The sequence below is a fragment of the Pan paniscus genome, chromosome 1, assembly GCF_029289425.2.
Source record: "Pan paniscus chromosome 1, NHGRI_mPanPan1-v2.0_pri, whole genome shotgun sequence".
In the NCBI taxonomy this organism is placed as follows: Eukaryota; Metazoa; Chordata; class Mammalia; order Primates; family Hominidae; genus Pan; species Pan paniscus.
The window spans coordinates 52,885,026-52,897,386 of NC_073249.2; the positions used below are offsets into that span (position 1 = coordinate 52,885,026).

General features: G+C 34.5%; 1 protein-coding gene across 4 annotated transcripts in view; it reads right to left on the reverse strand.

Annotated features, from left to right (window-relative positions):
- The window catches only part of LOC134729382 (complement factor H-related protein 3), a 187,088-nt gene that overhangs the window by 43,257 nt on the left and 131,470 nt on the right, over window positions 1–12,361 (reverse strand). The window contains exons 3-5 of one of the 4 annotated variants that reach the window (XM_063598146.1): window positions 7,568–7,744; window positions 5,133–5,315; window positions 3,635–4,022 (exon numbers count right to left, since the gene is read on the reverse strand). The exons of 2 other annotated variants lie outside the window; for them this stretch is intronic. In XM_063598146.1, coding sequence (XP_063454216.1) covers window positions 3,820–4,022; window positions 5,133–5,315; window positions 7,568–7,744 — 563 coding nt within the window. In that variant the 3' untranslated portion in view covers window positions 3,635–3,819. Of the gene's footprint in view, window positions 1–3,634; window positions 4,023–5,132; window positions 5,316–7,567; window positions 7,745–12,361 lie in introns of those variants that run through there. One more of the 4 variants, XM_063598099.1, reaches the window with a different exon arrangement.

The following is a 12,361-nucleotide window of genomic DNA, read 5'->3' on the forward strand; positions in this document are numbered from 1 at the left end:
TCAATAGCTTGCTGTTAGTGTATAGAAATGTAACTGGCTCTGTCTGTAGATCTTGTACCCTGCAACTTTACTGAATTGGTTATTACTTTTAGCAAAGTTTGGTGAAGTCCTTGGGTTTTCCATGTATATGAGATCATGGCATCTGCAAACAGAGACAACTGTCTTCTTTTCCAAATTCCATGCCTAACAGCTCTAGCCAGGATTTCCAGCACTATGTTGAACAGAAGTGGTGAGAGTGAGCCTCCTTGTTTTTTTTTTTTTTTTTCTGATCATAGACAAAAATGTTTCAACTTTTCACTCTTGAGTATAATGTTAAATGTGGGCCTGTGATATGTAGCCTTTATTGTCTTGGGGTAATTTCTTTTATGGCTAATTTGTTGAGACTTTTTATCATGAAAGGATGTTGATTTTGCTAAATGCTTTTTCTGTATCTATTGAGATGAATATACAATTTTTGCTTTTCATTCTTTTAATTCGGTGTGGAACAGTAATTGATTGGTGTATATATACTATCTTTACATCCCAGATATACATTACCTTTCATTATGGCGAATGTTTCTTTTAATATGTTGTCTTCACTTTGGAAGTATTTTGTTGAGCATTTTTACGTCTATATTCATGAAGAATATTGACCTATAATTTTTTTTGTAGTGTCCATGTGTGGCTTTGGTGTCGGTATGATTTTTGACCTCATATAATAAAACTGAGAGTTCACTCTTAAATTTTTGACAGAATTTGAGAAGGATTAGTGTTGATTCTTTAAATGTTTGGTAGGATTCCATCCATCATGAAGCCATGAGTTTTTTTTTGTTTTGTTTTGTTTTTTTGATGAGAGACTTTTTATTACTTGTTCATTTTTCTTACTCATTACTGTTCTGTATTAATTTTGTATTTCATTATGTTTCAGTAATCTTGGTAGGTTGTAGATGTCTATGAATATATTTGTTTCCATTAGGTTATCCAACAGTTACATGTTGGCATATAACTGTTCATAGCGGTTTCTTCTGTTTTTTTGTATTTCTGTGCTATCAGATACAATGTTTCCTGTTTCATTTCTAATTTTATTTGTTCCTTCTCTCTTTTTTAGTTCAGCTAAAGGTTTGTCAATCTTGTTTATATTTTCAGAAGCCAACTTCTAGTTTTGTGGATCCTCTATTATTTTTCCAGTCTGTTTTATTTATTTCTGTTCTGTACCTTACTATTTTTTTCTTTCCAGTTGCTTTGGGTTAATTTTTTTCTTCATTTTCTAGTTTCCTCAGATACAAAGTTACTTGCTTTATTAGGATCTTCATGGAGTCATTCATATCTCTAAACATCCCTTTATACTGCTTTTGTTGCATACCATATGTTTTTTAGTATGTTGCTTTTCCATTTTTGTTTTTCTCAAGATATTTTTGAATTTCCCTTTGAATTTCTTCATTGCCCCATTGGTTGTTCAGGATCATGTTGTTTAATTTCCATGTATTTGTGAATTTCCCAACATTTCTTCTGCTATTGTTTTCTAGTTTCATATGACAATGTTAAAAAAATTTATGTAATTTCAATCTTTTAAAAATTTTTTAAGACTTGTTTTGTGGCCCAACATATGATCTATATTGGAGATTATATCTTGTGTGCTTGAGAAGAATATTTATTCTACTGTTGTCAAATGGAATGTTCTATATAGGTCTGACAGGTCCATTTGGTCTAACATAGAGTTCAAGTCCAATGTTTTTATTGATTTCTGTATAGACTGTCTATCCATTGTTGAATGTGGGTTATTGAAGTCCCCTACTATTACTGCATTGTTGTCTATTTCTTCCTTTAGATGTATTAATGCTTGCTTTATAAGTTTCATTGCTCCCATGTTGAGTGCATACATATTTGCAATAGTTATAATCTATTTGTGAATTGACTCCTTTGTATAACGACCTTCCTTGTTTCTTTTTACAGATTTGACTTAAAATTCAATTTTAGTTAATGTTAGTATGGCCCCCCTGCTTTTTTTTGGTTTCCATTTACATGGAACATATTTGTTTATCCCTATGCTGTGCTATGGTCTGCATAGTAGTACCCTTTCAAAATATGTATGTTACATCCTCATCACTATGGTGATAGTATCAGGAAGTAAGGACTTTTTAGGTGATTAGGTCATGAGGATTCCACGCTAATACATTGGATTAGTCTTTTTACAAAGAAGAGTCATGGAACTCCCTTGCCCCTTCCACATTGTAAGGACATAGTAGGAAGGCACCATAGTGGGAAGGCACCAAAACAGGGAGCAAGCCCTTACAAGACATCAAATCAGTTGGTATCTTAAGCTGGAAAATCTCAGCCTCTAAAACTGTATGAAATAAATTTCTATTTTTTATAAACTAGCCAGTTTATGGTAAATTTCTTATAGTTGCTCAAATGTACTAAAACAATTTAGGAATAAACGTATATTCCTAAGTGTTAACATTACTATCAACATAACTTGCTAAGTATAACAAATGTCCTTTAGATTTTTGAAATCTGGCTTTCCCGAACTCAAGCAATTTATCTAAATCAGGATCACTAACAAGGAGACAGCCTGAGTATATAAGCCACCTGATTTTATACAGTAAGAAGTAATAAGGTATCATTAAATAATATTTGTGTTGTATTATTGATATCTTTATTTTTCACATAATGGCTTCACCTCCTTTATAAGTTTAAAATGTTCCTAATCAAAAATGATTTTACCTAACTAGTGCTAATTAAAAAGAATGAATATAAAAATTACATTTCAGAACCTTACTATTGAAATTTCCAAAACTCTTCTACTCCAAAAATACTTAAGAGGCTATTTGATGTTAAGATCATTACTGATGAAATCTTTATCATTCTCAACATGCACCGCCTTGCTTGTTAGACATCATTATTTTAAAATAAATTGTGCTTTTGTTTCCAAAGTGATATATGTTAAAGGTAGAAAAATCAGAGGATACCGATATATACAAAAGAATTAAACCCTAACTTTTACCCCTAGTATCTCTAAATACACACACACACACACGCACACACTCACATACATATACATGTATATACACACACACACACACACACACACACACACACATTTATCTATAGTTTTGAATTTCCTGGCAATATTTTTTCTATAAACGTTAATTCAGGGCAAAAGTATCGTGTTTCTGTGTTTGCAAGTGAGTGCATGCAAGTGAGTATGTTATAACTGTTACTGTGTTTTTATTTTTTGTATGTTTATGTTGTAATATTTATATACCCAATTACGTTTTAACTCCTCTTTATGATTAGTTTGCATTATCACACGTGCTAGATTGACATCTTGTAGAAGTATCTACATTTCATCAGTTTTGGTGCATTTATGTATTGATATCACTTTTGGTGCATTTATATATTGATAAATAGTAATTACTTATATCTCATTACCAACGTGAGTTAAGACTTGACTTGGTTTTTACATCTTTGTAAAGTGATGTAATTTTGAAATCAGAGACAATGATATGTTTTCCATTTTCTGTAAAACAGTGAGCCTCAGAAGCTGTGGAGAAAGCTTTGGGAGATTTAAGAGTGATGAACAGAAATAAAGTCTGAAAAATTGCGTCTAATTTCTTGCCACAAACATTTTATGAACTGGACACAACCGTTAGTTTTCCAAGTTTTAATATGGTGCTTTTAAGAAGAGAGCCACCGGTCTCAGCTTATAATTACATTTTCACAAATTAATCCAAAATTTTACATATGAATAAAAAGGAGTAAAACAATACTTAAAAAATGAAATTAAGAACTGATTTAATACTAAAGTTCTGAATAAAGGTGTGCATTTTATGATTGATTCTATCTTTTTACACAAGTTGGATACTCCAGTTTCCCATCCCAACATGCTGTTCGCAATGCGTGAGAACTTGGTGAAAGACGATATCCATTTTTACATATAAATTCAACTGATTCACCTGTTCTCGAATAAATCTTCTCTTTGGCTTTCCACCTTAATGCTATGTTATACTTTTCCATAATTTCTCGGGATATTACACACGGATCTGAAAATACAAAACAGTAAACATAAAACATTAAGTAGTATGCAAATCTTCATAGACTTTCAGGTTTTCAAGTAGAATGTTATATGATGGTTCAGGAATTATTTCTCAAAACACTATCCAAACCAACTATGTAGAAACATCATATTGATTTGAATAAACTTAGAATGGTAATCGATGTGAAAATGAGGTTCGATGTTTAATGTATGAGAATTAGGGGTGTATTATCAATGATTCATTACATCAGTTGTCATTTTAGGATCCCTGCATTTTAGAACTTATCATTGCTACTTTTGATTAAGATATTGGTCAAAGAGTACAAACTTTCAGCTATAATATGAATAAGAACTTGGAATCAAACATAGAGATCTAGTGATATTTAGAGCTAATAATATTGTATTGTTTATTTGAAAATTGGTAAGAAAGCAGATTTTAAGTGTCCTCACCACAAACACACACACACATACTCACACATCCACCTACACCCAATGGTAAGCATAGGTGATGAAGAATGTGCTAATTAATTTGTGGTAATCATTGTAGCATAAATATATCAAAACAGCATATTGTCAAACATGAAAATATATTTTTATTTGTCAACTAAATGCTTTAAAATAAAATATAAATATAAAGAGAAAAATTACTTCTTTTTGTTGTTTTTATTGAGACGGAGTCTCGCTCTGTCACCCAGGCTGGAGTGCAGTGGCGCGATCTCGGCTCACTGCAAGCTCCACCTCCCGGGTTCCCGACATTTTCCTGCCTCAGATTCCCGACTAGCTGGGACTACAGGTGCCGTCACCATGCCGGTTATTATTATTATTTTGTATTTTTAGTAGAGACCGGGTTTCACCGTGTTAGCCAGGATGGTCTCAATCTCCTGACCTCGTGATCTGCCCGCCTCGGCCTCCCAAAGTGCTGGGATTACAGGTGTGAGCCACCGCACCCAGCCCTAAAGAGAAAAATTTCTAAACTTTACTTTCTAAAAGAAATTTTTGGTAGGCAGGCATTCAGCAGAATGGTTGTTCAATAATCTGTGATTATTTTGTTACCAACAGCAAAATATCAGACTCATCACACTGATTTTTCCAGCCACGTGAATATTAAAGTACTTACGTAAGCATTTTGGTGGTTCTGACCATTGTCCATTTCTACATGTTATTCGCTTGTTACCCTCAAGTTGATACAAGTTCTGGCATTGGTACTCAACTGTTGAAGCTGGAGCATATACTGACAACGGGAATGAAGTAATGTCCCCATTGTCAATAGGTGGAGGGGGCCCACATTTTCCCGTAGAATCTAAAAAACATCATTTCATCACTTGATTTATTGTGAGAGCAAATCAAAATACAAGTTCAAATAAGGCAAATACAAACACAGCACTTTATATAATATCAACAGTTTTGTGATTTCTGGTAAAAGAAATGAGTCCTGGAAGAAATTTTAACCCTTTAAACTGAAAGTAATATATTTAAGTTCTTTTCTCCTTACTGAAAGAACACATAAAACATTAACAAATATTGCTGCTTATGGTAGATCAGGATTAAGAAATATCTTTCCGAATGAATACATGCTAAACATAGAAAACTATGACAAAGAAAGTTTCTTATTTCATATTCAACATTCTTTGGAGTAACACTAAGAGGACACGGGGTTTGAAATTCATGATGGTTCTTAAAAATCCCGTAGGAATTATAAAATGGAAAAGTATGACAAAAATTTTTTAAAAACACTGAATATACTTAATAATACATGGGGAGCTGACAGACAAATAAATCCATGAACTTGAACATACAGCAATATAAATTACCCACTCTGAAAATAGACTGAAAACAAAAAACTGAACTGAGACATTCAGAAAAATACAACAACAAATAATGCAGATGCAGAAAAAGAAGAGAAAGGATATTGGGCTGGAAAAATGAATAAATAAAAGGATGCCTGAAAACTTCCCATTTTGACCATAAGGCATAAACTTATATTTAAGAAGCTGAGTGAACTCCAAAGAGGATAAAAACATTGGAATTTATACCAATATACATTAAAATAAAACTACTTTAAAAAAAGAAAAAAATACCTTGAAAGCAACTAGACAAAAACTATGCTTTTCCTCGAGGGGATCAACAATTCCAGTGATGCTGAGTTTTTCATCTATAACCATGTGGCACAGTTTTCAAGTGTTCAAAGAACTGTCAACTCCAAATTTTATATCCAGTAACACTATCTTTTACAAGTAAGGGGGTAAATACAGACATTCTCAGAGAAAGGGATACCAAGAGAATTTGTCTCCAGTAGACCTATGCCTAAAGATTAACTAAAGGAATTCTTCAAATTAAAATAAGAAAGATAAAAGAAAGAGCTTGAGACTTTAGGATCCTGAAAAAATAGAAAAACAGAATGGATAAACAGAGGAGTCAATATAACAGGATATCTTTTTCCTCATAAGTTTTTTCAATTATGTTTGATATTTGAAGCAAGTGAGTTTAATATTGTGCTCAATGTATGCAGAGAAAAATACTAGTGGCATTTATACTTACAACGTGGAGAGTATAAATGGATCTACATGAAAGTAAGGTTTCCATATTCCAGCTGTAGATTTAAATGTCAGTGCCAGTAGACAGTAATATATTATTACATATATATAGTATTAGCTAGAGCAACAACTTTTTAAAAGGAGGAGAAAAGCTATACAAAGAGATACAATGGAAAACAATACATATGAATCGAAATTAATCTCCTTAATAATTTTCCCTACAGGGAATGGAGGAATAGGGAAATAGGACTGAAACCCAGAGGAAACAGGCAGAAACAAATAAATGACAGAGATTTAAGTCCTATATATCAGTAATTATTTTAAGTGTAAATGGTCCAAGTGCACCAGTTAACAGGCCATGAAAAGATGAATGGATATGTAAACATGACCCAACTATATGCTGTCTACAAAAACTCACTTCAATAATAAACATAGGTAGAGTCTAAGTAAAATAGTGAAAAAAAAAAGAACCACAGAAAAACATTAATTTTAAAACATAAAGGTGAGTAAGATACAATTTCCTTTTTTGGTTTCCCTTACTTCATCTCTTTATATTAGAATGACCCAGGACTATGTGCTCGGACTTCTTTTTATAAATACAGTCAGTCACACACCTTTAAATATAATCTATATACTGAAGATGCCCACATTTATATCACAATCTATGACCTCTCTTCAACTGCCTATTCCATATCTTAGAATGCACATCACTTATGGCTGTCAAATGCACATAATGTATCTTTTATTACACGTATTCCTGAGAAGGAACTAAGTGTTGTAATGCTTAAAAAGTATTTTTTTTCAGGTTCCAACTCTTAATTTGGTCGAATCTTTCTCGAAAATAATATACCCTATTACTTGTGTTCTGTTCACAGGAAGAATTGAATTTTAAGCACCGTCAGTCATTTTATTTGCATTTGAAAAATCTATTAATAAAAATGACTTCATTTTATTTAAATCAACATATTTTAACCCTGCTATACTCCCCCAAAATGTTAAAAGAAATATAATACTCTACCTTTGCATTGAGGTGGTTCTGTCCAGTTTCCATTTAAACACATCACTTCTTCATCCCCAAACATTTCATAAGGGCTCCTACATTGATAACGTACTCTCTCACCAGATGGATATTTACTCATCTGTCTCGACACTATATAAGCATTTTGTACTGTGGGTGGATTCACACAGGAAGTGTCTGAATAGAAAAAAAAGAAGTGGTTCCACCTAGTGTTCATTTTGAGTAGCAAATCAACTGATAACAGTTACAAATATATTTCAAGACGAATTTAAAATAAGTAGACAATCTCATCAAATATTTTGTTGATTTTAATAAATTTAAATGTAATATTGAGGAAAAGACATGAAACTATTTTTTGTCAGGTACAAGCGTTGATGTTTTAAATTTCTTCTTCATCCTTCGCTAGAACACTGATAGACCTTTTTTTGTTTTCCCTTCTGGAAGCCAGTGTAAACGAAAGTTTTCCTGGATATCTCTCTTTGAGTTTGAGTAAACAAATATTACTAGTTCTATTTATTTAACATTAATTTATAAAATACAAAAAGTCAGCATAGATTATGTGATATCAAATTTTTGTTTGCAATCATCCTGCTTATACATTTTAGCCTCTTAAAAATAAACACAAATAGGCATTTTCTTAGCGAATATGCAAAGAATTAAAAACACGTTTTGAAAATTACCCAAGTTAAAAGAGAGGAAGAAGGGTTAATCAAAGGATCCAAATTGGAGATGTGGAAAAAATTTTTTTAAAAAGCCTCTAATAATAAAAATAACCTCAGATAATTTAATTGCCAATGATTAAGGATATTATGCTGAACAATGCAAAATTCATCAGAGAGTTTCATATCCATGTGTAGTGAATAGACTATAGCAATGCTTCTCACTCAGAAGTGTAAATAGAATTCCCTGGAGGTGTTGGTAAAACAGTTTCAGGGTTCTACTTTGAGACTTTTGATTCTGTATGTCTAGAATGAGCTTATGGAATTTTATTTTCATTTCAAACAGTCTCCAAGAAGATGATGATGCTACCGGTTTAGCGACCACACTTTGAGAACTATTGAGCTAAGATTAATCATCAAATACTCAGTTCCATCTTTTTATTTTTAGGCATACGACTACTTTGTCCTGCCGTAAAAACTTAATTTATGTCCATTTTAATGATGTTAGAGACAATTCTATATTTTATTCCCAAAACACTCTATATAAATAAATTGTACTTATATATTCATTTATTTTAGGTTTATTTATTTTTTTGAGACGGAATCTCATTCTGTCACCCTGGGTGGAGTGCAGTGGCATGATCTTGGCCCACTTCAATCTTCATCTCCCTGGTTCAAGCGATTCTCCTGCCTCAGTCTCCCGAGTAGCTGGGACTTCAGATGCATGTCACCATGCCCCACTATTTTTTTGTATTTTTAGTAGAGACGGGTTTTCACCATGTTGGCCAGGCTGGTCTCGAACTCCTGACCTCAAGTCATCCGCCCACCTCGGCCTCCCAAAGTGCTGGGATTACAGGCGCCAGCCACTGGGCTGGGCCCACACATTATATAAATAAATTTTAAAAATTCACCAAAGTACCTCTGCATGTTGGCCTTCCTGTCCATCTGCTATTAATGCATGTTACATTACTGGCTCCATCCATTTTGTAATATGTTGCACAAGTGTAAGTCACTTGCTCACCCGCCTTATACAAATCCTTCTTCTCTCCCATGGGTATGGCATTTTCAAAGCTAGGTAAACTGAGACAATCTGTTTCTGAAATAGGAAAAATATGTATTTGTTCAGCAAATCTTTAAAAATAGGTTACATACAATACATGTAATGGATTCTAAAATAGCGATATATAGAATCAATGAATACTGTACAACATTTTTCTTATAACTTGAGAAAATATATTAGCCATTTTGTCTTAATTACATTAAATTCTTCTAAATCTATTAAAAATACAAGATAGAAATGATATTAGAAGCCTGAAGAGATATTGGTAGCCGTAGCAATTGAGATTACACATTTTTTTGTTCACATTATTTTTTGTCCATACTTGCCACCTGATATGGTTAGGCTTTGTGTCCTCACCCAAATCTCATCTTGAATAATAATCTCCAGGTGTTGAGAGAGAGACCTGGTGGGAAGTGATTGGATCATGGTGGCAGTTTCCCACATGCTGTTCTCATGATGGTGAGTGAGTTCTCACAAGATATGATGATTTAATAACTGTTTAGAAGTTCCTCCTTCACTCACTCCTCTCTCTCCTGCCACCTTGTGAAGAAGGTGCCTGCTTCCCCTTCAGCGGTAATGGTAAGTTTCATGACACCTCCTCAGTCATGAGGAACTGTGATCAATTAAAATTTTTTCTTTTATAAATTACCCAGTCTCAGGAAGGTCTTTACAGCAGTGTGAAAACGGAATAATACACCACCTATATTGTGTGTGTATTTCCAAATTTTTTGCTTCTATCAAATGTGAAATACTTATAATGATTTTTTTAAATATTTCAGAAAATGTACTTATAGGGAGATTGTTGATAAACTGACAGAAGATTGAATAATGTGGAGATTGATGAGTAGAGGCAGCTGTGCCCTAAGAACAGAGATGAGAAGTCTGAGAATATACATCAGAGGATGCTTAAAGTTCACACAAGATGATGCGAAAATGAACTAATTTGGCTTATAATGTCAAATTTTTAAATTACTACAGCTATAATTTCCCACAACAGTCCAGAATATTCAAGAAAACCTTATGAATTTCTAGAGTCCCTGTTTACTTTCTTATTGGTACCACTTACACTTTGAATGAAGAATATTTATCATACATATAATAAAATTCAATGCACCATACTTATGCATGATGGAGGGTGAGACCATTTTTCTCCTAAGCATTTTGCAATTGCAGGCCCATCAATTCCAAAACCTTCAAAACATTTGTACGTAACTTCTTCTCCATACTGATAACTGTCTGACATGTGAGCTACAACACCATGAGAAATCTCAGGTGGAGATTTACAAGGAAGGCCTAAAAAAAAAAGAATGAATTCAGGTTTCACTAACTCAGAAATTTAATTTTATATGCCTGTTTTAATATTAAGTAGTTTTATTTGAAAATAAACAATACAGGAGCTACTATGACATCACAGAGAAGTAACACAAATGTTTCCTAAAACCAGCCTTCTGGTGTCTGTCTGTCTATCGGACTGTCACCAACTGAAGAAGGACTTGAAACTAAAAATAGCAATACATTTCAGAAAGAGATCATCTATGCCTGGTAAGCAATGCCTCTGTAAACTTACTAGTGATAATAAGATACACATTGAGAGTTAACGATTCCAGGTAAAACATAATATATTGTAGGAAATCAGAAGGGGCATTGTGGGAAGAATGTAAAAGAAGTTTTAAAACATAGTGGCAAAGCAAACATGACAACTTGCAGAACAGGTTTAGCTGTGTCCCCACCCAAATCTCATCGTGAATTGCAATTGCCATAATCCTCACGTGTTGTGGATGGGACCTGGTGGGAGAAAATTGAATCATGAGGGCGGTTATTCCTCTGCTGCTGTTCTCATGATACTGCATGAGTTCTCCTGAGATCTGATGGTTTTATAAGGAGCTTTTCTGTCTTTGCTTTGCACTTCTCCTTCCTGTCATCATGTGAAGAAGGACATGTTTGCTTACCCTTCCACCAGGGTTGTAAGTTTCCTGAGGCCTCCCAGCCATGTGGAATTGTGAGTCAATTACACCTCTTTCCTTTATAAATTAGGCAGTCTTGGGTAGTTCTTTATAGCAGCATGATAACAGACTAATACAGTAAATTGGTACTGCAGAGAGTAGGGTGCTGCTGTAAAGATAACCAAAAATGTGGAAGCAGCTTTGGAACTGGGTAACAGGCAGGGGTTAGAACCATTTGGAGGGGTCAGAAGAAGACAGGAGAATGTTAAAATGTTTGGAACTTCCTAGGGAGTTTGACAGCTCAGAAGACAAGGTGTGGGAAAGTTTGGCACTTCCTAGAGGCTTGTTGAATGGCTTTGACGAAAATCTCACAGTGATATGGACAATGAAGTCCAGGATGGGGTGGTCTCAGATGAAGATGAGGTGAGGAACTTGTTGGAAACTGGAGTAAAGGTCACTCCTGCTATGCAAAGAGACTGGTGGCATATTGCCCTGCCTTAGAGATCTGTGGAACTTTGAACTTGAGAGAGATGATTTAGGGTATCAGGCAGAATAAACTTGTAAGTGGCAAAGAGCTCAAGAGGAAGCAGAGCATAAAAGTTTGGAAAATGTGCAGCTTGTAAATGCAGTAGAAAATAAAACTTCGTTTTTCTGGGGAGAAATTCAAGCCTGCTGCAGAAATTTGCAAAAATAATAAGGAGCCAAAGTTAATCACCAAGACAATGGGGAATATATCTCCGGGGCATGTCAGAGGCCTTCATGACACCCCCACCCATCACAGGCCCAGAAGCCCAGGAGGGAAAAATGGTTTGATGGACCTGGATCAGGTCCCTGCTGCTCTATGCAGCCTCAGGACATGGTGTCCTGTATCCCAGCTGCTTCAGCTCCAGCTGTGGCTAAAAGGGGCCAACATACAGCTTGGTCCATTGCCTCAAAGGGTGAAACCCCAAGCCTTGGTGGATTACACGTAGTCTTGGGCCTATGGGTGCACACAAGTCAAGAATTGAGGTTTGGGAACCTACAACTAGGTTGCAGAGGATATATGAAAATACCTGGATGTCCAGGCAGAAGTTTGCTGCAGGGGGGAGCCCACATGGAGAACCTCTGCTAGGCCATTGAGGAAAGGAAATGT